General features: G+C 39.4%; 2 protein-coding genes across 5 annotated transcripts; one reads left to right on the forward strand and one right to left on the reverse strand.

The window, feature by feature from the left end:
* Positions 1-254: 254 nt before the first annotated feature.
* LOC120536861 (zinc finger protein 568-like) lies at positions 255-27,926 on the reverse strand. 2 transcript variants are annotated; one of them, XM_039765387.1, is made up of 2 exons: positions 27,701-27,926; positions 255-3,695 (listed from the first exon to the last, which is right to left on the reverse strand). In XM_039765387.1, the coding sequence occupies exon 2, from the start codon at positions 3,671-3,673 to the stop codon at positions 2,468-2,470; it is 1,206 nt and encodes a 401-aa protein (XP_039621321.1). In that variant the 5' UTR covers positions 3,674-3,695; positions 27,701-27,926; the 3' UTR covers positions 255-2,467. The 2 variants fall into 2 exon arrangements, with proteins under 2 accessions (XP_039621321.1, XP_039621320.1); XM_039765386.1 differs by lacking the exon at positions 27,701-27,926 and adding an exon at positions 6,033-6,190.
* Positions 9,789-16,288, forward strand: LOC120536831 (oocyte zinc finger protein XlCOF6-like). 3 transcript variants are annotated; one of them, XM_039765343.1, is made up of 2 exons: positions 9,789-9,851; positions 13,161-16,288. In XM_039765343.1, the coding sequence occupies exon 2, from the start codon at positions 13,220-13,222 to the stop codon at positions 15,539-15,541; it is 2,322 nt and encodes a 773-aa protein (XP_039621277.1). In that variant the 5' UTR covers positions 9,789-9,851; positions 13,161-13,219; the 3' UTR covers positions 15,542-16,288. The 3 variants fall into 3 exon arrangements, with proteins under 3 accessions (XP_039621277.1, XP_039621278.1, XP_039621279.1); XM_039765344.1 differs by having other exon boundaries at positions 9,845-9,887; XM_039765345.1 differs by lacking the exon at positions 9,789-9,851 and adding an exon at positions 9,956-9,986.
* Positions 27,927-27,985: the final 59 nt, after the last annotated feature.

The following is a 27,985-nucleotide window of genomic DNA, read 5'->3' on the forward strand; positions in this document are numbered from 1 at the left end:
TGATAAAGCTTGTTGTCACATCCACCACACAACAAACCACCACAGAATCCTATATCAAGACCCGAGTGCAGCTGTGCACCAACACTTAATTTAGACAAAGAAAGAACTAAAAACAGTTACTAAACCTACAAGGGCACATCCAGAGAGATCATGTCTACTACACTGTTAGGGCAGGAAGAAAGACATCTTGTCAGTTACTTAAGCTCTAAAAAATATCTTTGTAAATAGGAAGAAAAAAAAAAACCAGATGTATGTATGGAGGAAAATAATTCAGTTTACTTTGAAGGATATCTTTTAGCAGAAACCATCAGCACTCTTAAGTACAAAGAAATTCTGAATGGTACATTTAATATGCACATAGGTGGGGTTGAGATGCAGTAGTAATAGAGGAAGAAATGGAAAAATGAAAAGCAACTTGTAAAGTTCAAGTTTCAGCATTTTTTCCTTCCCTGCAGTCAGTGGTGAGATCGTTTCTCAGATCAGTCCTGAATCTGCCGTCACTAAGCAGATATTCATCTTAATATTTGAAGCAGTAAATTGCTTGGAAGTGAAACTGCACATAAAGGAGCTGTGTGAAATGCATGTGCCATTTTGAAAAAGGTGTCGCCAAACATTATGTCTCAAGCTACATTCAATAGTTATTAAACATAATTATTAGTTTGTTTTTTTTAATGGATTCTGCATATTGTGGATAATGAGAATGCTAATTGACTTCGTGTTATAAAAGTGTCATGCTCGTCTCCACTCTGACAGTTAATTTTTTCAAATGATGCGAGGGTAAATTAAAAACTAAAGGCAATTTGAAAAGTACACAATAGATGGAAGCTGGTGCAATACAACACATTCACAATGGCTTATGGGTAGCTCAAACACATACAGGACAGTGCTCCGTCATAAGTCTAGTTCAAGCCAAAGTCAAATTTTCATGGATGCTCTGCTGCAGGGTTGCGAACATTATTGAACATCACCCTGTAGTGACATTGCTTTGGCCAGAGGGAGTGAAAACTTTTGAAATTCAAAGGATGTTAGCTCAGTATGAAAGTGAAAACGCCATGACTCGACGAAAAATGTACAAAGGGGTGGAAAGGTTGAAGACGGGAAGGACAAGTGTAACCGATGAAGGTCAGCCTGGCTGAACTTTAACATCATGAACACAAGCCTACACTGACATGGCAAATGCCTTTCTCAGAGGAGGTCAATGGATTACGTTGTCCGCTGTTACTGCATATTTAGATATCAGCTATGGATTTGCAGATGCCATAGTGCACAACGAGTTGGGAGTACTGTAAATTTTGCACAAGATGGGTACCCAAACAGCTTACTTATCACCACAAGCCAACATCCTTCGGTGAATTTCAGCATTCACTTTCTCTGCCCAGAGAAATTTCACTATGGCATGTTGTTCGCCATTAGTGCAATCATGCAGCAGAGCATTCATCTTGGCTTTACCCAGACTAAAGGTAGAGCTCTACAATGTGCATGTTTGAATTACCCATAAGCCATCACAAATTTGTTGTACTGTGTAAGCTTATATCCATTGCAGATACCATGTAATTTTCAAATTGCCTTTATTTGCCATCTTACTTGATTATAGGTCATTTTTGTGTACTATATAAGCTTGTCCATCTACCATTCTTGTCAAGTCAAGCTGCTTCCTATATTTCTATAACTGTATGTAAAATATGTTCAGCTCATGCCACGTTTCCAGTTACGGGGCAGTGTACTGGCACAACAGAAAAACAAACTGATATTACATACATGTATTGCAATCCCACAGCTCTAGAAACTGCTTTGTATGGGTTGTGCAGCCATTATTAACCAGAAGTGAGAAGATTGAGCAGCTGCTGTCTGAAAGAGGTGTAGAGACCCATTTCTATTTAACATGATAAACACAAGCAGTTTTGTTTCTTCTACCACCTCTCATTAAAGCCCAAGTACAAATCTGTTTCTGTTAAAATGATCTAAACAGACATCTTGAAGGTCACAGTCAACCAAATGAAACTATTTTCTAGGGTGGTACATAATAACACATTGGTGTCCCCATGGCTAGGCTCAGTTCTCCAGAGTGTCCTCCAACTGCAGATTACCAACTCTTCCAGCATGAATTTGATCTGGAATTTTTCCGTTGTAGGATGCAAATATGTGTGCCCTGCAAAAGAGCAGCATCCTGGACATCTCCCTCTTAGACGTTCACACAGGAGTGGCAACAATGACAAAAAATCAAATAGAGAATAGGTGGAATGGTAATTAATTGTCAATGAATGTACTCCTTACATTGTCCCTTTCAGTAATACTATTTGCAGTTCTTTAAAAGCAATAATAACAATATGCATAGTGTTTCTGACTTTTCTAAAGGGCTTACAAAAATATTTTTTGATATTTTGTCTCTTCCTTCAGCTGCAAAAATAGCCACGTAGGACTGACACTTCAGTTCAGATTTCAGTTGGGTACTCATTTTTCTTAATATCTAATTTGCAGTTTTTACAGTAGTATTCACTGTCTCAGATGAGTGCTTCTTTGGTCGCTTCTCACCTGTGTGCACTCTCTGGTGCGCCTTAAGGTTAAACATATGCCCAAAGCTTTTCCCACATTCAGCACAAATGTAAGGTTTATCTCCTGTATGGATTTGCTGATGTGTTTTCAGGCCCGACATTTGACTGAATCGCTTCCCACATGTTTTGCACATGTATGGCTTCTCCCCGGTATGAACTCTCTGATGCGTCTTACGAGCAGATATATTAGTGAAGCTTTTCCCACACTCTTCACACCTGTAGGGTTTCTCACCTGTATGGATCCTCTCATGAACCTTAAAGTCACATTGATAACTGAAACTTTTCCCACATTCTTCACACTGGTATGGCTTCTTCCCTCGATGAAGCCTCAAGTGAACCTTAAGGCTAGCAAATCTGATGAAATTCTTTCCACATTCAGAACAGTTGTACCAATGCACTTCCTCTTGCAAGATTTGTTGCTTCATGATGCTTGGTTTCTTTTTGAAATTTCGGATATCTTCCGTTAACCACCATGGGGTCTTCACTCCGTTATCATTTTCGTGTGTCATAAAGTCATCCTCATTCTGGTCTTTGTGCCTAGGATCTTTGCCTGGCTCAATATTCGGCCTGACAGCCATCTGACCATACTGCAAGGACACCAGAGGATAGAATTCATCTTGAATGTTTGTGGGGACATTTGCATTCAATGGCTTCTCTTCCTGCTTAATGGTTGAACAAATGTTAATTTCAGAAGCCTCTTCTTTAATGTGCAGGGGCTCCTGGACTTCCTCTTTAAATCTACTGGACTCTTGACAGTTCAGTAAAGATGTTTGATCTAAGTCTTCATCGTGTGGCTTATAGTCTGGTATTGTAATTTCTTCCTTAATTTCTTCTTTTACTAAGACAGTGGCAAGTATTGGAATATTTACTACATCTTCCTGTGTTGCAATATCGTCATTTATTGAAAGATTTTCCTTGATTTCATCTTTGATTGAAATATTTGTCTGCAGTGAAATATTATCCTTTGTATCATTATTATTTACAAGATCTTCCTTTATTTCCACCATTAATGAAATACCTTCCAGTACTGCAATAGTTTCTGTCATTTCTTTCTTTATTGGCTTATATTCTTTATGACCAAAATTCAAGCCCTTCTCACGATACAATGCATTTGAATCCATTTGTCAAGTCCCACTTCAGTTTCTGTGTAAATAGAAAATAAGAACATTTCACTAAACATTTTATCAATTCATCTAACATCATGGGTCAATGCAATAGGATCAATTTAGATACTTTAACACCAAAATCCGTACTAGGTATGATGTTAACCTGCATCTGGCCCTGCAAGTGGTCCTCCAATCATTGGGACTGGTGGCAGGATTGGCACTCCAGCCACTGTAAAAAAGCTTCGCACAGCTCTGAGATGACACAAAGGACTCCTTACTGCTCTCTGCAGGTGTAGTTCTGCTGCAGCCACTCATAGGAAGGCTGCTCGCATTATGAAGGGCATGGAGGAAAGCCCTTGGGAGCCCCATCCCCGGAAGAGTCAAAACCATCGGAGAGCCAATGTGGTCAGGTCCTTGCTAGGGTTGTCCGTGATCGGATCCGTGATCACTTGCTCACCTCTACCATCAACTGTATCATGGCACCGAGGGTTCTCTTGGAGTGCAAATGCGAATATCAGCAGAGTTTCTTTGCAGCCTCTGATGATTTTCATAAAGCATTCGACTCAGTTGATCAAGCTGCCCTCTGGGACATCCTGAGAGTTTGCGGGGTCCCCTCGAGGTTGCTGGATATCATGGCCGGCCTGTACACCGATACTGTGAGTTTTGTGCAGAGTGAAGGAAGAGCCTCTGCGTTTTCCCAGTTGATTCTGGGGTTAATCATGGGTGTGTTCTGCTCTTACTCTGTTCAAAGCTTGCATGGACTGGGTGTTGGGCAGGGTTGTGGGGTCCAGCGGCTGTGGGGCAGCTGTTGGCAAAGAAAGATTCACTGATCTCCATTTTGCCAACGATGCTGTGATCTTCGCAGAGTCCATGGAGGCTCCGATTGGGGCTCTTGAGAGACTGAGCAAGGAGTTTGAGTGTCTGGGCTTGCAAATGTCCTGGATAAAAAAAACAGGATCCAAGCCTGTAATGACCTCTTGGACACAGCCATCAGCAGTGTGTCTGTCTGTAGAGAGAGTGTTGAACTTGTCGAGAGGTTTACTTAACTCAGCAGTGACATTCATGTCTCTGATGACTCTTCCCATAAAGTCAGTAGACAGACTGATAGAGCATGGGGGTTGGCCATGAGATCACTGGAAAGGGGTGTGTGGCGCTCCCAATACCTATGCAAAGGGACGAAGGTCCAAGTCTTTAGAGTCCTAGTGCTTCCTGGCTTCCTGCGGCGTGTAGTGTGGTGCAATGGTTTGGCGCACCATGAAGATGGGAATATGGAGGTTAACAAGTTATCTTTTATTTGTTCTGAAAATTTTGGTACTGAGGTCCAAATTTTTTTTTTTTATTGATACGGAAATAAACATTTTACTACCAATCTAAAACTACCCCTGGTGTAAATGAAACACTGCCCACACCTCATAAAATGCCATCCCTGTATCAATGTATGGTGATTGTAACATTATGTTGTGGGGCCAGTCAAGAAAGAATGGAAACTGAAAAATATAACCAAATACCACTCAAGAATCTGAGCCTGCTAAAACACTAAAGCTTGCATGAAAATTCATCATTCAGCAAGACAATGATCTCAAACAGAATGCCAAAGTAATCCTTGAGTAGCTCAATAACCAAATGGGAAATGTCCTATGATGGCTCAGTCAATTGGACTGGCACGGTTTAAAAACTGTGGTCCACAAGTGTCACCTGAACAATTCTGAGCAAATCTGCCAGGGAGAACAGGACAGAAATCCCCCTAAACAACGAGAAAAGCTGACAGACTCGCACAGCTGTCAAGGCTGAAAAAGGTGACACTACATGATATTAACGGAGGGAATTCAATACTCGTGAAAAGACACATGTCCATTTCTTAAACACTACTCAGTAACATAAAGCAATGCCACATTTACAAAGTAACAGAAGTTTCAGTACTTTGACATAAAAATATTAGCGCAGGATGTCTTGTTCATGAAAACTGGGACTGAATATTTTTGGCAAAGCATTGTAACTCTCCTCTCTCCGCTTACTCCGGCGGCGCATTACAATCCCGTAATGCCTGCATGGTTTACGTCCGTCAAAAGGAAACGACGAATCCACGAGTCTAAATGGTATCTGCCACTGTTTTGAGCGAAAGCCAAGAGGGAGTATTGTCATGTAACGAACAAACGCAAGTCGACTGCCGATTGCAAAATAAAAAAAAGTATCATTAAAAGAAAGACACTCAAATTCAAGATGCAGAAAGCAGTGCTTTGGAATCTGTCAACCTCTTTTACGATCTAAGAATACTACACATCTGTTATTAAACGCGAGAGCAGCAATTTCAATCAAGTCAGCATACCGTTCGCTCTGTTATACCACACTGATTTGGAATCCCTCACATACTTACGTGTACAAAAGATAACTGCTAATGTATAACAGAAATAGCTTCGAAACACTAAAAATGAAACGTTGCCTCCAGAAGAACGTTCAGCGTGAAGAAAATGCAGCTGTTTCAAAAACCAAACAAGCGCTGCTCAGTAAATCATGAGGTCCGACTACAACACGAACCCACTATTAACAGTTCCTAGCTTGAGTTCACCGAATGCGCATGCGCATGCGCTTTATTTAACAGTCTCCAGCCATTCAGATGCAATTACCTCACTAAATCGAACTCTTGAAATAAATGTTTGTAAAAGTTATCTTTTGTCCTCGCATACAATCCGTTAATGACTTAAAATAAATGAGATCACCTTCAGATGTAATGCAAACATAACTTCAATACAAAATCATATCGTAACAGCCCCGCCATCTGCGCATTCTCCTGATATTCAAATACACCCCAGTACAAAGCGTTACGCAGTACAAAACAGTCTGTACTGCTTCTCTTAAAGGCGGATCACACATCTTTAATCTAATTCTAATAATATGACACAAACGTTATAGTCGAGCTTAATCGTATATCGTATATATTAAGTCGTATATCAATACCAATTTATAATAATAATAATAATTCTTTGCGTTTATATAGCGCTTTCTCATGGAGGTTTTTGAGAGGGCTTGAAAATAACGTGCCGCTAAACATTCTACAGACAGTACTTTTACCCTTTTACTGCATCGTTTTGTGTTTTCCCTTTATTGGTGCAAACATGTTTCTTTTTTATCTTTTTAAATATAGAGAGCCATGAGTTCCTCCTTGCTGCCCTCTCATGTCTGCTCTCAGATGGTTTGAATCAAACATATTAAGAAGATCCCACCGTGTGTCTTGGCCAGAAGAGATGTTATAGATGTATGAGACTTGCTCAGGGGTGCCCCCAGGATCAGTGCTGGGTCAACAACACGTCTTTCTCTACCTTTGTCTTACTGGGGCCCATCATCCAATCCCATGAATTCTCAAATCAGTGCTATTAGTGTAACTCTTGTTCTCTCCTCAGGATAATCTGCATGTTTTACGCTAGTTTCAGCTTGGCGGGCCTGAGCCGAGAGTGAGCATGCAGGGGTCACGGAAAGTCCAGCAAACAGCGGCGCAGCAGTGTCGGCGCGAAAGTTACAGGTGCTGATCATAAAATTAGAATATCATAACAAAGTTGATTTATTTCAGTAATTCCATTCAAAAAGTGAAACTTGTATATTAGATTCATTCATTACACACAGACTGATGTATTTCAAATGTTTATTTCTTTTAATTTTGATGATTATAACTGACAACTAATGAAAGTCCCAAATTCAGTATCTCGGAAAATTAGAATATTGTGAAAAGGTTCAATATTGAAGACACCTGGTGCCACACTCTAATCAGCTAATTAACTCAAAACACCTGCAAAAGCCTTTAAATGGTCTCTCAGTCTAGTTCTGTAGGCTACACAATCATGGGGAAGACTGCTGACTTGACAGTTGTCCAAAAGACAACCATTGACACCTTGCACAAGGAGGGCAAGACACAAAAGGTCATTGCTAAAGAGGCTGGCTGTTCACAGAGCTCTGTGTCCAAGCACATTAATAGAGAGGCGAAGGGAAGGACAAGATGTGGTAGAAAAAAGTGTACAAGCAATAGGGATAACTGCACCCTGGAGAGGATTGTGAAACAAAACCCATTCAAAACTGTGGGGGAGATTCACAAAGAGTGGACTGCAGCTGGAGTCAGTGCTTCAAGAACCACCACACACAGACGTATGCAAGACATGGGTTTCAGCTGTCGCATTCCTTGTGTCAAGCCACTCTTGAACAAGAGACAGCGTCAGAAGCGTCTAGCCTGGGCTAAAGACAAAAAGGACTGGACTGCTGCTGAGTGGTCCAAAGTTATGTTCTCTGATGAAAGTAAATTTTGCATTTCCTTTGGAAATCAAGGTCCCAGAGTCTGGAGGAAGAGAGGAGAGGCACAGAATCCATGTTGCTTGAGGTCCAGTGTAAAGTTTCCACAGTCAGTGATGGTTTGGGGTGCCATGTCATCTGCTGGTGTTGGTCCATTGTGTTTTCTGAGGTCCAAGGTCAACGCAGCTGTCTACCAGGAAGTTTTAGAGCACTTCATGCTTCCTGCTGCTGACGAACTTTATGGAGATGCAGATTTCATTTTCCAACAGGACCTGGCACCTGCACACAGTGCCAAAACTACCAGTACCTGGTTTAAGGACCATGGTATCCCTGTTCTTGATTGGCCAGCAAACTTGCCTGACCTTAACCCATAGAAAATCTATGGGGTATTGTGAAGAGGAAGATGCAATACGCCAGACCCAACAATTCAGAAGAGCTGAAGGCCACTATCAGAGCAACATGGGCTCTCATAACACCTGAGCAGTGCCACAGACTGATCGACTCCATGCCACGCCGCATTGCTGCAGTAATCCAGGCCAAAGGAGCCCCAACTAAATATTGAGTGCTGTACATGCTCATACTTTTCATGTTCATACCTTTCAGTTGGCCAACATTTCTAAAAATCCTTTTTTTCCATTGGTCTTAATTGATATTCTAATTTTCTGAGATACTGAATTTGGGACTTTGATTAGTTGGTTATAATCATCAAAAATTAAAAGAAATAAACATTTGAAATACATCAGTCTGAATGAATTTAATATACAAGTTTCACTTTTTGAATGGAATTACTGAAAAAAATCAACTTTGTTATGATATTCTAATTTTATGACCAGCACCTGTACATCTCCTTCACTAGGCAGTGAGTCAATAAATAATGATATTTGTAGGCAGCAAGATAAATTGAAATCACAGTTTGAGCTGCTCTTGACTAGTAGCCTTAAAAGAGTTCAGCGTTTTGGGTGTAACGAAGACAAGTACTTAAAGCACAGTTCTTTGCTAGTTGCCCCAGAGTTAGGAGTATATTAGCGTGCATGCACGAAGGCGGCCAAACAGAGGGCGGTAACTTGCTTCAAAGAAAAACGGGCAAGTCACAACAGATGAATTGTGGCAGCTCAAGTACGCAGCACATCAATCGAAAAATGTTGTAGTGTTCAGTTTTTAAACGAGAGAAGGTATTATAGGATGAGGGCTGCTGAAATTAAATGGCACGATGGCGGCTTCGCCTCTAGAACCGGGCTTGAGTATATACAACAGTCTTTTGATTAGCCCCAGGGTCGACACGCATTAGAAATCCGTCATTTTACTTTCAAGTTGTCAATGGTTTTCACCTCCCAATACTTTGTATGACGTCTTGCCAGAAATCTACATTAAAGTATACGGATTCTCAGCCTTGACTTTCTTGGTGAATAAAGCTATCTGTCCACATTCACTATAACCAGCGGGGCGACGCACACTCCGTACGGACTGGGTCTTAGGAGAGAAGCCAGGACGATGTAATGTGTTGAACTAAAATAACACTCGCTTCTGTCAAACAATTTGTCTAACTCTCGCTTCTGTCAAACAGTTTGTCATTTTAATGGCGCCACATTACAAAGGCATTAAATAAAGAATGATCAGTTGAGTTACGGTAAACATATAGTTATTTGAAAAAATATATATAATTTAGATATTAACACGAAACACTAGGAAAAATATTTAAAGCGAAACAAATAAGCCTCAGTGGCCACCGTAATTTCAAGTCAACGTCTCCCTCGATATTATTGGACAAGAAAGCCGCTGAAGGAGTGTCTTCGTTTCTCAAATCCACGTAGCTATTGGACAAACGGCAAGAGGGGCGTTTTGTAACAGTGACTTGCGTACAAGAAGCGGAAGACTTATTTTTGGTTTTGCCGTCTGCTCGATATTGTGCGGTGATCAAGTAAGGATAGTGAAACACATTTGTGACTATTGTATTGTGAGTCAGATTATTAAATATGGCATGCATGAGTTAGGATAAGACACTAAATATTTAAACCAGCAGTTTTATTAGTGAACAAATAATATGAAAATAACGGTTGGTATAGTGACGAATCCGGCTGTCTATATTTTAACGTATATATTCGAAGTGTTTTGTCTAATATATTTAACTGTAAGTGCATGAATACTTGACTCACTTTGGTAATTTATGCATCGAGTATTTGTGTGTAAATGGGAAACGTGGAGAGAAGGTCGAGTAGATGAAATGCTTAAGTAAATGTAACATTTAAAATGAAGACGACCTTCTTCATTGAAGTGATTTGCGTTCGTGTTGTCGTGACCATACAGGACCGTTAACTTAACACAAGCGACGCTGAATGCAGTTTGTCAAAAATGAAGAAGAGGGTCCAGCTGGTGTTCTGTCGGTTCATCTCAACTTTGCTGAATTGTACTCCAGTTAACATTAAGTGATGGTTATGTCTGTCGGTCAGTGATTATGAACTTTAAAAGCTAAAAGAAATTGATGATCATTTTCATTTGATAGAAAAAATGCTTCAAAATAATTAATCATTATTTTTTTATAATGTGTGCACTAAAATAAGTTTTTTATTTTTCATATTTTATTACAAACTGGAAATCTTTCAAAAACTGTACATTGATAGACTAATTTTCTTTATCAGGGAATGTTTTCCATTAAATGTTAAACGGGATATTTGCAGTGATCCATAAACATCAACTGCTGGGTTACCATTGCTTGCTAGTGTAAAATGCCTTATCAGGACATGCTGCCAGGCTGGTACAAATACAGGATGACATCTAAAGCTAATTCTGACAAGCTATACATCAAAAGGCTTAGTAGTGTAAAATGCTTTATCCAGTTTTGCTCTCAGGCTGACGGAAAGATGTTATGGCACAGAAACGGTAAAAAAGAAATAAAACCACAGAAAACGATCAAATAAATGGCGCTGGATACAAGCTAAAATATAACATTAAACAAAGATCTAAATTAAAATAAGAAAAAATAAATAAGAGTAGTCGTTCATTCAGACCACTTAACAAACAATAAAAAGTACTTTGAAGAACGATAAAGAATGATGAGAACTAAAACACCAGATTTTGATATACATTCTGGAACTAAACACAATAAAGGGCTTACAATGGGTATTTTTTTAATATTCAGTTGAATAAACCATTTTCATCCGCCACAAAAGTAAACACACACAGACGGAGTGGCCTCACTTAAAGATGCAAACTCTTTAGGTTTTGCACATTTTTAAATAGCAGCAATAATCAGAGTTAGCAGTCCATAAGAGTTCAAAGTAGCTGCCTCCTTATCATATACTGTCTTGCGTAGTTGTGTTTGTCTTGCACTTCATTTGACAGTATTTGGATGCAATGCAGGGTACAAACACCATAGAGCAGTAAATAAAATTAACAAATGCAACTTAAATATTTTATCTACGTGTAACACTCATAACTGGTAAAGACTCTGTAAACTGCTCAAACACTTAATCAAAAACTCCACCAGCAGCATGACTTTATGGGCATGAAAATGAGAAAGCATGGTGTAATTATGATGTGTGCATGAACAGTAATCATTAGCAGTGCAGCTCAATAAATGGGATATTTTGACAAAACATCTGTACTCTGTGGACTCTCTCAATATGGGATCCCACAACTGATAACTAGATGATTAAATAACACATTGATAATCAGGTCGCTTGTTTTAGAAGTTGTTTATGTGCTGTCTGTTTCACTGTTCAATTGATTTTTGTCACTTTTATGTTGTCTTTGGAAATATGAGTAGTATGGTAGTGCACTGGCCTGTACTGCTGCAGTGAGGCTCCAGGACCAGAATTACATATTGCACATTCTTACCCGATTTGTGTGGGATTCTTCCTACATACAAAACACATTGCATTGGATTGGCATGAGTATGCCCCACCAGTCAGTATCTGGTGTAACATCCAGGGAGGTTTCCTCCAATCGCAACCTTGAAGTGGATGAAACGGGTTGAAGAAATTAATTGATTAATAAGTTGTTTTTGTTTTTTTTTAAATTTGACTGTACATTTTGTTGGTCATTATTTGTGAAAGCAGTTTTACAGTACAACAAAATTTCACTTTGGTTCCTGAATAGATGTCCTCACTGTTGTGGTCACGGTAACGCTTAGATTTTCACCTTCTTTCTCTTTACTTTATAGTGGAGACCCCAGGAACACACCCAGCCTTGACCCAGCATACACACACTCTCACACAGAGACACGGTTATTTGCATAATGAATGGTTAAATTATAATTATTTTAACCAAAATGATCACACAATACAACCAAAACTGTGTACACATGCACCCCTCCAGCCACCCCTCAATGGCAATTTTAACTTATAAAACAACTTGAAAAACAATAAACACCTAACAATAGACTCACAGTAGAAACACTAACAACGTCCAAATACAGTCCAGAATACCTGGGGCAGTTGACAATGGATTAGTGAAAGAGTTACTTTGTAAACAGCTCTCCTAAAGGAATGTAGAAGTTTGTCCTACCAGTTCCAGATGCAGTGTGAGGTGATTTGGAGCACTCTCCAGATGATGACATATTAAATTTGGATGAACTCATACGTACAGAGAGTCACGAGAGCACATACTGTACATCCAGATGAGAATTATAATTCAAGAAACGATTTGTAATCCAATCTGGTGCGAACAGCATATGCATAATAGAAGGATGATTATAATCCTATGGTTTCCTTTTCAAAGGCCTGCTGGCTCAATCTTCTTCCTAGCAGCCCATGAACCCTCCAAAACTGTCCAATAGTGTTATACTACAACTCCCAGCAGCCCAGGCTGTATAGTTTAAGTAACAGTGCCACAACACAAGTGCTTTTGATTTTTCACACACACGCATATGGACACCATGCTACAGTCGACTTTTCTCAATGTTTTCAACATTGCTAAATCCGAATCTGAACTTAACTCAATAGCCAGTTTTGACCTCATGGAAGTCAAATTGTAAGGTGAAAAAAGAAATGCAGAGCAGCTGTGGAGTCCCTCAGCCCATTAGGTAGCTTTTAAGTGGGTTTAATGAATTTTAATTGATTTATACAGAATCCATTATTTGCAATTGTAGCTTTTTTCCCAGTTCATTTTAATTACATGAAGTATGACGCTTAAAACTGTGTGCAAAATGATCGTTTTTTGAAAACTTAAAAAAAAAAAAGTGACACTTTCAGTTTCATAAGGTTATCTATACTGTTGTGTCTTTTTGTAGAAACTGAGTAATGTAAGAAGACTAGAGAGGACCACTCAGAAGTCCCTTGCCTCTTTTCAATGAGTCTCAAGAAGGGGAACTGTAAGCAGGAGTTTGTCAGCAGTCAAGAGAATTTTAAGCACGTTCCTCTTCAACTTGTAAAGGGAGACACAGATCACAGGCTCGTACACTTTAAAAAGGAGGATGATGGTCAACCATGCTTTAAAGAAGAGGACCTTGAGCCAGGGTCTCTGTGCATCAAAGAAGAGATCTCTGAAATTCAAATTTATTCCAAAGACAAAAATGTCACAGAGTCCTCCGTTGAAGATGCATCCATAGATAATAAATGTGAAATGCTTGCCGTGGGATTGTTGGAGAGTGGTCATCAAGCGGTGAAGGAACCATGTCATTCTGGAGAAGGTGCCCATAAAAACTTTCATGATGATTCTAGGCAGGGAACACCCTGGTGGCTAACAGAAGATATAAGAAATTTCAAAAAGAAGCCAAAGATGTTGAAACAAATGGGTCAGAAGCGGGCAAAAATGTTCAGTTGTTCTGAATGTGGGAAAAATTTTGATACTCTTGGCATCCTCAAAGTTCACTTAACAGTTCACACAGGGGAAAAACCCTACAAATGTACTCAGTGTGGGAAGAGCTACAGTTATTTATCTGGCCTTTACATCCACCAAAAAACTCATACAGGTAAAAAGCCACATGTTTGTAGTGACTGTGGGAAAAGCTTCACTTTAGTTTCTAGTCTTCAGTTACATCAGAGGGTTCACACTGGAGAGAAACCGTATAGTTGTGCAGAGTGTGAAAGGCGCTTCAGTTACCAATCTGGTCTCCAAGCACATCAGAAGACTCATACAGGTGAGAAACCACATGTTTGCGACAAATGTGGAAAAAGCTTCAGTGAAAAGTTTCGCCTTAAAGTACACATGAGAACTCACACTGGGGAGAAACCGCTGATATGTACGGAGTGTGGAAAAAGCTTCAATTACCTGTCTGATCTCAAGATTCATCAAAATATTCATACGGGAGAGAAGCCACATGTTTGTGTTGAATGCGGGCAAAGCTTTGCACAGCTATCCAACCTTCAGTTACACCAGCGAACTCACACTGGGGAGAAGCCACATCTGTGTTGTGAATGTGGGAAGAGCTTCACACGCCTGTCCAGCCTACGATTACACTGGAGAATTCACACGGGAGAGAAACCGTACAGATGTGCTGTATGTGGGAATTGTTTCAATCGGATATCTAGCCTAAATTTACATCAGAGAATTCACACCGGAGAAAAACCATACTCGTGTGCACAGTGTGGTAAGAGCTTCAGTTATCTGTCTGGCCTTCAGGCTCATCAGAAGACACATGCCAGTGAGAAACCACACATCTGTGGAGAATGTGGAAAGAGCTTCACTAGTCTGTCTGATCTTAGTGTTCACCTGAGTATTCATACTGAAGGGAACCCACACATCTTTGCTGAATGTGGACAAAACACTGAGTTATCAACCTCTCAGTTATATGAGGGAACTCTCACAGGAAAGTTGCCACATGTATGTGTCGCATGTGGGAAAAGCTTTACTCGAGTAACAAGTCTTCAGTTACACCAGAGAACACACACCGGGGAAAAGCCATACAGATGTGCCATCTGTGAGAAGAGCTACAGTTACCCATCTGGTCTTTATGTTCACCAAAGGACTCACACAGGTCAAAAACCACACGTTTGTGCTGACTGTGGGAAACGTTTCAGTTTGATATCAAGTCTTCAGTTGCACCAGAGGATTCACACTGGAGAGAAACCGTACACTTGCCCAAAATGTGGAAGGACCTTCAGTTATCTGTCTGGCCTCCAGGCTCATCAGAGGACTCATACAGGAGAGAAACCACACATTTGTCCAGAATGTGGCAAAAGTTTTCGTGAAAAGTTTAGACTTACAGTACACAAGCGAATTCATACAGGAGAGAAACCACTGACTTGTAACGAGTGTGGGAAAAGCTTCAATTATCGGTCCGCTCTAAAGGTTCATCAAAGCATTCATACTGGAGAGAGGCCACATGTGTGTGTGGAATGTGGGCAAAGCTTCACTCAGATATCAAACCTTCACTTACATCAGAGAACTCACACTGGGGAGAAACCACATGTCTGTGCCCAGTGTGGGAAATGTTTCACCCGGCTCTCAAGCCTTCGATTACACATGAGAACTCACACTGGAGAGAAGCCATACCAATGTGCTGAATGTGGGAAGAGATTCACACGTATATCCAGCCTTCAACTACACCAGAGAATTCACACTGGAGAGAAGCCATACAGTTGTAAAGAGTGCAGCAAGAGCTTCAGTTACCAATCCAGCTTGAACTTTCATCGAAGTGTTCATGCAGGTGCCACAAAAAGTACCCACTGATGAACAATATGATGACCCACCTAACAAAAACAACATACAAAAGGGTGCTGAAATGTGCAGCCCCTTAGAATTGATGAGCCAAAGTTGATGGCCAACAAAAATTAAAAAGAGAACAGTTTACAGTTGGAATGTTCATCTTCCACATCAAGCAATTTAACCTTGGACATTAGGCTACGGTGCAGTTTTAAAACACCTTAAAATGATGCATGCTCAGATAACTGGGTTCAAACAGGCTACACAAGGAATAAAATACACTAACATTTTACCAAATCATCTTTAGCAAGAACTAACAGAGATGCCATTTTAATCTCAATGAAGGGAACAGAACAAAAGATTTACAATCTCTAAACCAGGCTCTAAAAGCTTGTGTGCCTCGATCTGAGCTCTGCGTGCCCTGGGAATCCTTCAGTTCAGCTTGAACACTTCCTTCAGAACTCTTACTTTTAAATAGAAAACAGTAGGTTAGAGTTTTATTTCAGCTTCTAGTGCATGCATTTCTATTATTTATTATTTTTTTTATTTTTAGAGAACAGTTTTTTATTGCTTGTTATGTGGAATTAAGCTAGAAAGGCCAGTTCATTCATTTTGCTATGTTGATTATTGCAATGTTTTATGACCAAGTGGTTCAAATTTTCCCCCTGCTATTCTACAGTTAGCTTAAAACATGGCATCAGGCTGTTAATTAACATATACAGTGGTGTGAAAAACTATTTGTCCCCTTCCTGATTTCTTATTCTTTTGCATGTTTGTCACACAAAATGTTTCTGATCATCAAACACATTTAACCATTAGTCAAATATAACACAAGTAAACACAAAATGCAGTTTTTAAATGATGGTTTTATTATTTAGGGAGAAAAAAAATCCAAACCTACATGGCCCTGTGTGAAAAGTAATTGCCCCCTGAACCTAATAACTGGTTGGGCCACCCTTAGCAGCAATAACTGCAATCAAGCGTTTGCGATAACTTGCAATGAGTCTTTAACAGTGCTCTCGAGGAATTTTGGCCCACTCATCTTTGCAGAATTGTTGTAATTCAGCTTTATTTGAGGGTTTTCTAGCATGAACCGCTTTTTTAAGGTCATGCCATAGCATCTCAATTGGATTCAGGTCAGGACTTTGACTAGGCCACTCCAAAGTCTTCATTTTGTTTTTCTTCAGCCATTCAGAGGTGGATTTGCTGGTGTGTTTTGGGTCATTGTCCTGTTGCAGCACCCAAGATCGCTTCAGCTTGAGTTGACGAACAGATGGCCAGACATACTCCTTCAGGATTTTTTGGTAGACAGTAGAATTCATGGTTCCATCTATCACAGCAAGCCTTCCAGGTCCTGAAGTAGCAAATCAACACCAGACCATCACACTACCACCACCATATTTTACTGTTGGTATGATGTTCTTTTTCTGAAATGCTGTGTTCCTTTTACGCCTGATGTAACGGGACATTTGCCTTCCAAAAGTTCAACTTTTGTCTCATCAGTCCACAAGGTATTTTCCCAAAAGTCTTGGCAATCATTGAGATGTTTCTTAGCAAAATTGAGACGAGCCGTAAGGTTCTTTTTGCTTAACAGTGGTTTGCGTCTTGGAAATCTGCCATGCAGGCCGTTTTTGCCCAGTCTCTTTCTTATGGTGGAGTCGTGAACACTGACCTTAATTGAGGCAAGTGAGGCCTGCAGTTCTTTAGACGTTGTCCTGGGGCCTTTTGTGACCTCTTGGACGAGTCGTCTCTGCACTCTTGGGGTAATTTTGGTCGGCCGCCACTCCTGGGAAGGTTCACCACTGTTCCATGTTTTTGCCATTTGTGGATAATGACTCTCACTGTGGTTCGCTGGAGTCCCAAAGCTTTAGAAATGGCTTTATAACCTTTACCAGACTGATAGATCTCAATTACTTCTGTTCTCATTTGTTCCTGAATTTCTTTGGATCTTGGCATGATGTCTAGCTTTTGAGGTGCTTTTGGTCTACTTCTCTGTGTCAGGCAGCACCTATTTAAGTGATTTCTTGATTGAAACAGGTGTGGCAGTAATCAGGCTTGGGGGTGGCTACGGAAATTGAACTCAGGTGTGATACACCACAGTTAGGTTATTTTTGAACAAGGGGGCAATTACTTTTTCACACAGGGCCATGTAGGTTTGGATTTTTTTTCTCCCTAAATAATAAAAACCATCATTTAAAAACTGCATTTTGTGGTTACTTGTGTTATATTTGACTAATGGTTAAATGTGTTTGATGATCAGAAATATTTTGTGTGACAAACATGCAAAAGAATAAGAAATCAGGAAGGGGGCAAATAGTTTTTCACACCACTGTATATGACCATATTACTCCAGTTATTAAGTCTGTTAATTGGCTCACAGTTTGGTTTAAAGATATTTTTAAAACACAGCAATGGTTTGGCCTACTCCCCTTCTCTGCATTTCATAACTAATTACTGCTGCCAATTGGGATGTACATTGTGGTCTGTAGATATAGGAGTTCTGAAAATCTCAAGGAGGGACAAAACTTTTCTACAGGTCTCTTAACCTGATCTATTTATGGATGTCAAAGTTACATTAGTCTTCATATTTAAATCAACGGGTGAAGCACTTCATGGATTCAGCATCCTGGGGTTGAGTTTTGTACCTGTGTGTTTTGCATGTTTTCCTTTTTTTCTTTGAGTTTGCCTCCTGTATATCCAAAAGTGTGCAGGTTAAGTCATCTGGCACTTCCAAACATGCTCTTGTTTGAATGCGTGTGAATCAACTGGCTACTGCCTTGTGCCCAGTGCTGCTGGGATAGGATCACATTAAAATCCTTGATGTGAAATTGGATGTTGTGAGTCTAATATATTAGGATGATTGTTGACTGGAATGCTAGCGGACTGACTGACTTGCTTAGGGTATAACATATTAACCCACTCTGTCTGTATTTGCACATTGTGAGACCTTTTTCCACATCCCAAGTCTTACATACATTAAAAATGGAACATTTAGCATGTAGAAAGAGTTTACCTATAAAACAAGTAATTATGTAATGGAGGCCTTCCCTGACTTAATTTACCACTCCAGCTGCTAGGATTGTTGACACATTTTCTCAAGGACATAACTCCTTCTCCTCTTTGTAAAAATGATGTATACTCTGTGGTTAATGTGCATCATTGGGGCTACAGGTGTTACTACTTTACATATGTTTATCAGGTTCAGCTGGTCCAATCTAGGGTCATGGAGGCTGGAGCCTATCCTGGTACCATTCAATATAAAACAAGAACATTCCTTGAGCAGCAGGCCAGTCCTTGACAGGGCCCTTTCACTCCCACAGCACAGGCAAGTCCTTCACCAAATCACCAAGTTAGTTAACCTGCACATCCCTGGGGACATATGAGGGAAACACATGAAGAGATGTGTGTACTCCAGACTGACAAGAACCAGACATGAGCAGTGTATTTTTAAATGTACTATTTGAGAGTTGACTTGACTTGAACCCATGACTAGCAGTACTAACCATTTCACTGCTCTGCTACAAACTCTGTCTATAAAAGATGTTTTTTGCATTGTATTGAATTTCAGTGGATTTAACTTGCCTTTTTAAACATTGATGAACAGAAAGAGACTCCTTAATGTCAAAGTGGAAAGAGAGCTCTGCAGTGGTCCGAATTAACTGCAAATTGTAACCAGTGAACAGATTATGAAGAAACCAGGAAAAAGAGTTGGGGCACCAGCCGGGATTCCTCATTTAATTATAGCCGTCTAGCCAAAGAAATAAACAAAATGAAGGTTACTTTATCTTTTGAGCACAAATCAGGCATAAATACACCCAAGTAAACCATCTTCCGGGAACAACCTGTTTTTATTGTGTCCTGACTGGAAGTTGTAGAGCCTTCTCAGGGGTGAAGATGGGCACTAGATGGCTTCCTTGGGCTGCTTTTTGGAACTGTGGATGAATAGGAAGTCACTGTTAACGACAGCACACCCTCTTGCTCTGGGGTGGTACTGCTTTACTTAACAGAGCCTAAAGGGTGATCCACAGGTGCACATGTGACAAAATATAAAACACTAAATTATTGATGGCACAAGTATTCATCCTACTGACTATGGCTAGTGGTTTTACTCACAAGAGTTTAGCCAGTGATTTCCAACCACTCATTCTAGAGAAGTTTTGTCAGTTCACAGGTCAGCCCATTACATGAATACAATAAATGTGTGAGGCCGGGCCACAAAAATACACTGTAAAATTATTAGTCCTCAGAGCGCTTTATGTATTAAACTTGGAAGCATAAGATAAAATGAGCCACTTGTTTTCCAACCCAGGACGACAATCAATTGTCATTAAATGAGCAGCTTGAAACTCTAAGACACTGGTCCACTGGTTGCAATTTTTTAAAACCAGTCCACCTGCCAAAAAAGTTGAAAGCCACTGATCTAAACCACCAAGAGGATGGTCAGTCAATACCTCTGCTGCCATGTACAGGCATAACATACAGCCAAAGCTTACATTCGGCAGCCTGAGTAAAAAGTTCTTGGTTTCCTATGCAAGGGAGAGGTGGTGATACAGGGAGTCAACAGACCCTAAAGGGGTCTCAAGGAGGTATTGAGATAAGAAAGGGTAGAAAGTGGAGAAAGAAATGCAGTTGAGTAGGCAGAGGTGCAGTTATGGTACAAAAGTTTTCTTGGGAGCAGTGGCATCTGGCCGGGCAGGCTCGGGTAGCATCCCAGCATCTCATTATGACAAGTCCAAAACACAAGTAGAGATGTAAACTAATCCTGGATGAGATGCAAGTAGGAGTGGAGGAAATCCATGCCCATAGAATGGTAGGAATATGGAACATAGAGAAGATGGGAGCATGCATTGAAAAGGATGATCATGTGGCCATAGACTCCAGCAGGCCAAAACCCATCGTATTAAGTTCTTGATTGAGTCAGTCTACAATGTTCCCCAGTCCATCCATTTTGCTGGGACAAGGATGAATTACCAGCATGCCTGCTGTGTCAACAGAGATACACTCACACTCATCCTCAGCTGCTGCCCAAAAGCTCTGGAAAAGGGATGATATTGCTGGTGCCACAATCTGGTGAGGAGAACAGGTGGAGAATCCATCTGCAGTAGCATCATCCCGAGCATGAACCATAGCCTGATGAGGCATTCCATCGTCTTTGTGAAAGTAGGGGAGAAGATGCAGCTTCAGCCAAGGTATTCCACATGCCTACTCGGAAAGACTAAGGACTGGCACATTAAGGTAGTTTGAGGGAGGCAGCTCAAATTTCCAATAAAACACTTAGGTCAGACACATTAAAGAAGTTAGTTATATTGGAGTTGACAGTCCCCTGGAAAGACTGATTAGAGGAAGATGATTTATGGAAAAGATCCAGATATGCACACTTAGTACTGGAGTTCCACATCCATGCCTGGAGAAGTTGGATGTAGGGTGTTTGTAGTCCATTCTCTCTGCTGGGCCTTTAGGCAATGGGTTGTCAAAAGTGTAGCACAGATGAAAGCCATCGGGAACATCACAGAGGCAGCTGAAAAGGCTTCAAGTTGGCTGTGGCTCTGGAGGGATAAACCATGGTGTGTGAATGCTGCTTAGACATGGGCTGAGGTCTGATCAACCTTGGCTGGGTTGCCTGGGTGATGGTATGTGAAACACATCATTTATTTAAATATCCAAGTTCATCTGAGGATGAATGTAAAAATACACATGTGGCAAATCTCTGGTCACATTTTAGTATTTTGTTGGTTTTTGCCTCAACAATAAGACTCAATACTGAGTAGTCACTTGGGACTGAAACCACCAGTAACCATCCTCTTGTTAATTTTAATGATGAGATCTGGTTTCCTGGTGAATAACATCCCATCTCCTGGCATGCAGTCCCACTATGTCTCTGGTGCTGGTAACTGGTATTTGTTTCTAATTTTACAGTTAATTAGTCTGGCAGCATTGCAATGTCTTTGGATGTATAACCCTTCAAGTCATGTCAGTCAGTCATTGCCATCAGAATTTCACAACCTGACGTGTGACTGTCTCTAGCTCTGTCTGACAGAATCAACATTTACCTCTTTTGCCATATTGTTCCATAGATGCCATCAACTGCAATTTTGAGCAGCTATGATTAGAAACTCATCTACTGGTCTTATCTCCACAATTTGTAAGCCATCTATGGGTAGGTTCTTGATCTATGTGAGGTTGAAGCTGAGGGAAGCATATTTATCCCTTTTCATGTGTGGTCTTCCCAGTTACATTTTTTTTTCTACTGGTCCAGTTTATAAATTCTTAACTCTGCATTTAACATAAGGTGAGGGGGTTCCTATAATGTCTCCCATTTTTTGGAGTAGTTGACCAAGCATTCCATGAGGAAACAACCAAAGTGAATATTACTTATGTTGATTTTTAGAAGGCCTTGTATTAGTTAACATATCCACACAATGGCACAACACAGTTGGATGAGGACTTTCTGCATTTGCAAAGGTAGATTATAAGACTATCTGTACTACCAGTCTAACATGGGATAAAATCTAAACAATTAATGTAGGCCTCACCCTTAATGTTTGCAGTGCACCGCCTATTGGAATGTATTTTGTAATTCATCTATACTAATAAAAGGCAAAGCCCTCACTGACTCACTCACTCACTGACTGACTCATCAATAATTCTCCAACTTCCCGTGTGGGTGGAAGGCTGAAATTTGGCAGGCTCATTCCTTACAGCTTCCTTACAAAAGTTGGGCAGATTTCATTTCGAAATTCTACACGTAATGGTCATAACTGGAAGCTATTTTTCTCCATATACTGTAATGGAGTTGAGCTCGATGGCCGTGGGGGACGGAGTTTCGTGTGACATCATCACACCTCCCACGTAATCATGTGAACTGACTGTCAACGCAGTACGTAGAAAACAAGGAAAAGCTCCAAAAAGAACTGAAGAAAACATGCATTATAATTGAGAAGGCAGCAAAACAATAAGAAGCAAGCGAGTGACACATACAACCATATTCATGAGTGCTGCTACTTCGGAAACAAATCACGGTGTAAACCTAAAGTTTAAATCAAGTTCATAGACAGGCTGCCGCTGGCGTTTGTCATGCCCACGGGTAATGCGGAATACAAGTTTAATGAGAGGACGCGGGATATAAGCGAGTTTTGATCACTTTGTAACTAAGTTAAAATTGCAGATGAAGGGCTGTGCTTATGCAAATTCCGAGAGACTGTGTTTGTGGGGGATTGACAGTTAAGGCGGGTGGGGGAGTCACATCATCATCTCCCCTCCCATTCACCTCATTTCACGCTGAGCTGAGCTCCGCAGCTAACGCAGTCTTGCGGAACCAACTTTGTGACGCTGCCACCACATACTCACAGAAAAATCCACAAAGTAATACACACGCTGTCTTGAGAGCTCCTCCACACTCGAATCCTCCAGGCACTACTTACAAAAGGTTACATTGACAATCGTGTTACGTTATTTTTAAAATGTTTCCTTTTCTTAGCACAAGCACAGCTGAGAAACCTCGCTGCATGTGCTCCATAACGCATTAAAACATAACGCATTTAATCACACTGTGCATTCCAAGCAAAGGGGAACTTCTGTCAATGCATGATTTCCTGGTACACCAATTACATTGATCCACACATCAGAGCTCCAAAAATGTAAGAGTCGGAAGAAAGCGCGTTGCTACGACTGATTGGAGGAAAATTTCATTTCAAAACACAACCCGACGGAAGCCTTGATAAAAGCGTGGTTTTGTGCACATATACATATATATACATATATATATATATATATACTATATATATATATATATATATATATGACAATGTCAATGTCAATACATATTAAAATGTTTTCATATATATATATACATATATATATATATATATATATATATATATATATATATATATATATATATATATATATATATATATATGACATTTCTTTTCTTAACTTCTTTAACACACAACTTCTCCGCTGAAGCGGTATTTTGCTAGTGTAGTAATAAAAACACATTACATTCCCTTCAGCATGGGAAAGGCACTACATGAATATAATGTATTATTATTATTATTCCCACATCAAACAATTGTACTGAGGCATTTTATTACTACAAATGTTTGTGATGTGCCATCTGAAGACCTTTGTGATACTAATTACAGGAATTAGTCTGCTTGAGATATCACAGCAACCCACTTGTGTCTGATAACTTTTAATGGGTCTGAATAATTCTGTCCATGCAATTTTCTTATGTTTTATATACATATATATATATAATTAGATTGAATACAATAATACTTTGAGTGAGGTATGCATGGAGGAAAAGACAAAATCCAAAATTACAAAAGAATAAATAATCCTGCGCCCCTTCAGTTCCATCCTTACAAGTCTCAAGCCCACTTTTCCCATTCACTTTTTTTCTGGCCATTCTCTGGTGACCAGGTGCCCTCTTAGGCCAGCAAGCATCTCCTCTTCATGAATGTGTGGATAAAAGAACTCTGTCAGGCATTCCATGATGTTTTGTTGCCTGCCCCATGGTGTTGAGATGAGGTATTGACTGCTCCCATCTCACGCATGGAAGAAGACGTCCTTCTTTTCACATAGGTGTCCATGTCAAGGAACAAGTGGACCAACTTGTAGTGGTTGTGAAATGCTAAGATCCACAACATCCAAAAATGGTGATTTATTTATTATAGGGACCCCAAGAAAAACCCAGCCATGACTCAGTTTGTGCACACTTACATACGGAGACACCTAATAAGTGCCACAAAATGAATCAATAATAAAGAATATATATATATATACATATATATATACATATATATATACATATATATATATACATATATATATACATATATATACATACATACATATATACACACGTGGACAAAATTGTTGGTACCCTTCAGTCAATGAAAGAAAAACTCAAAATGGTCACAGAAATAACTTTAATCTGACAAAAGTAATAATAAATAAAAATTCTATGAAATTTAACCAATGAAAGTCAGACATTGATTTTCAACCATGCTTCAACAGAATTATTTAAAAATAAACTCATGAAACAGGCCTGGACAAAAATGATGGTACCCTAGAAAAGACTGAAAATAATGTGACCAAAGGGACATGTTAATCCAAGGTGTGTCCACTAATTAGCATCACAGGTGTCTACAATCTTGTAATCAGTCAGTGGACCTATATATAGGGCTCCAGGTAGTCACTGTGTTGTTTGGTGACATGGTGTGTACCACACTCAACATGGACCAGAGGAAGCGAAGGAAAGAGTTGTCTCAGGAGATTAGAAAGAAAATTATAGACAAGCATGTCAAAGGTAAAGGCTATAAGACCATCTCAAAGCAGCTTGATGTTCCTGTGACTACAGTTGCACATATTATTCAGAAATTTAAGATCCATGGGACTGTAGCCAACCTCCTGGACGCGCGCAGGAGGAAAATTGATGACAAATCAAAGAGACGGATAATACGAATGGTAACAAAAGAGCCCAGAAAAACTTCTAAAGAGATCCAAGGTGAACTTCAAGCTCAAGGAACATCAGTGTCAGATCGCACCATCCGTCGTTGTTTGAGCCAAAGTGGACTTCATGGGAGACGACCAAGGAGGACACCATTGTTGAAAACAAATCATAAAAAGCCAGACTGGAATTTGCCAAACTACATGTGGACAAGCCACAAAGATTCTGGGAGAATGTCCTATGGACAGATGAGACAAAATTGAACTTTTTGCCAAGGCACATCAGCTCTATGTTCACAGACGGAAAAATGAAGCATATCAAGAAAAGAACACTGTCCCTTCTGTGAAACATGGAGAGGCTCTGTTATGTTCTGGGGCTGCTTTGCTGCATCTGGCACAGGGTGTCTTGAATCTGTGCAGGGTACAATGAAATCTCAAGACTATCAAGGGATTCTAGAGAGAAATGTGCTGGCCAGTGTCAGAAAGCTTGGTCTCAGTCGCAGGTCATGGGTCTTACAACAGGACAATGACCCAAAACACACAGCTAAAACACCCAAGAATGGCTAAGAGGAAAACATTGGACTATTCTAAAGTGGCCTTCTATGAGCCCTGACCTCAATCCTATTGAGCATCTTTGGAAAGAGCTGAAACATGCCGTCTGGAAAAGGCACCCTTCAAACCTGAGACAACTGGAGCAGTTTGCTCATGAGGAGTGGGCCAAAATACCTGCTGAGAAGTGCAGAAGTCTCATTGACAGTTACAGGAATCGTTTGATTGCAGTGATTGCCTCAAAAGGTTGTGCAACAAAATATTAAGTTAGGGTACCATCATTTTGTCCAGGCCTGTTTCATGAGTTTATTTTTTAAATAATTCTGTTGAAGCATGGTTGAAAATCAATGTCTGACTTTCATTGGTTAAATTTCATAGAATTTTTATTTATTATTACTTTTGTCAGATTAAAGTTATTTCTGTGACCATTGTGAGTTTTTCTTTCATTGACTGAAGGGTACCAACAATTTTGTCCACGTGTGTATATATATACATATATATATATACATATATACATATATATATATATATATATATACATATATACATATATATACATACATATACATATACATATATATATACATATATATATATATACATATATATATATATGTGGATGTATATATATATACTATATATATGTGTGTATATATACAGTATATATGACAGCAACACTCATGACAATGTCAATGTCAATCATGTTCCGTTATTATTAAAATATTTCCTTTTCTTTTTCATTACTTCTTTAACACACTACTTCTCCTGCTGCGAAGCGTGGGTATTCTGCTAATGTATATATATATATATATATATATATATATATATATATATATATATATATATATATATATATATATATATATATATATATAACAGCAACCCTCATAACAGTGACAAAACAATTACATTGACAGTCATGTTACGTTATTTTTAAAATGTTTCCTTTTCTTTTTCTTAACTTCTTTAACACACAACTTCTCCGCTGCGAAGTGCGGGTATTTTGCTAGTGTAGTAATAAAAAACACATTACATTCCCTTCAGCATGGGAAAGGCACTACATGAATATAATGTATTATTATTATTATTCCCACATCAAACAATTGTACTGAGGCATTTTATTACTACAAATGTTTGTGATGTGCCATCTGAAGACCTTTGTGATACTAATTACAGGAATTAGTCTGCTTGAGATATCACAGCAACCCACTTGTGTCTGATAACTTTTAATGGGTCTGAATAATTCTGTCCATGCAATTTTCTTATGTTTTAAAATAATGCATTATATCTTTAATTAAAAGCAAAGCATCTATGGAATAAAGAATAGTGAATGCCAATTACTTTTGTCAGTTTCAGATTATTTCATGAAAAAGTGTGATTTGTTTTTTAAATAGTGAAAGGGTGCCAATACTTATTTGTCATGGCTATGGAAGGCTTAATACTTATACTAAAAATACACAAGTCTCTTTAATGATTGAATACAATAATACTTTGAGTGAGGTATGCATGGAGGAAAAGACAAAATCCAAAATTACAAAAGAATAAATAATCCTGCGCCCCTTCAGTTCCATCCTTACAAGTCTCAAGCCCACTTTTCCCATTCACTTTTTTTTCTGCCCATTCTCTGGTGACCATGTGCCCTCTTAGGCCAGCAACATCTCCTCTTCATGAATGTGTGGATAAAAGAACTCTGTCAGGCATTCCATGATGTTTTGTTGCCTGCCCCATGGTGTTGAGATGAGGTATTGACTGCTCCCATCTCACGCATTGGTCCTTCTTTTTCACATAGGTGTCCATGTCAAGGAACAAGTGGACCAACTTGTAGTGGTTGTGAAATGCTAAGATCCACAACATCCAAAAATGGTGATTTATTTATTATAGGGACCCCAAGAAAAAACCCAGCCATGACTCAGTTTGTGCACACTTACATACGGAGACACCTAATAAGTGCCACAAAATGAATCAATAATAAAGAATATATTAATCAATTAAAAACAATGAATGCAAAAGCCCTCTCTAATAGCCCCAACAGCAACAAAAATTAACTAACACATAACAAAACGCTAAGTACAAAACAGTTTATGATAAACACAAAACCGTCCGGTACCATGGATGTGATGATGGTGAAAATGAATTGATATGACAAGTGAACAATTTCTAGAATGTTATGAAAATTTGTCCTACCGTGTTTCAGTTGTTGTATGAAGATCTGAAGAAGTTGCAAGTGTTCCTAGGAAGAAGTTTAGCAAGCCTGACAAAAATCACATGAACTGGCAGTCACAGGACAAGCACATAAATCCAGAAATAAAGCTTTTCTCCAATGGGTGATTTGTTTTTCCAGATGTGGGGTGAAGTGTTGAAACACAAAAGAAATGGATGATCAACCTTTCAGTTCCCTTCGAAATTCTCACATTTATCCGGATTTCAAATGATACAGATACATATTTTATTAGATATTTGTTTTACTAT

This window comes from Polypterus senegalus, chromosome 10, assembly GCF_016835505.1.
Source record: "Polypterus senegalus isolate Bchr_013 chromosome 10, ASM1683550v1, whole genome shotgun sequence".
NCBI classification, from domain to species: domain Eukaryota; kingdom Metazoa; phylum Chordata; class Cladistia; order Polypteriformes; family Polypteridae; genus Polypterus; species Polypterus senegalus.

Coding starts and splice junctions, on each gene's coding strand:
- LOC120536831 (XM_039765343.1), top strand. CDS start 13,220: ATGAGTCTCAAGAAGGGGAACTGTAAGCAGGAGTTTGTCAGCAGTCAA.
- LOC120536861 (XM_039765387.1), bottom strand. CDS start 3,673: ATGGATTCAAATGCATTGTATCGTGAGAAGGGCTTGAATTTTGGTCAT.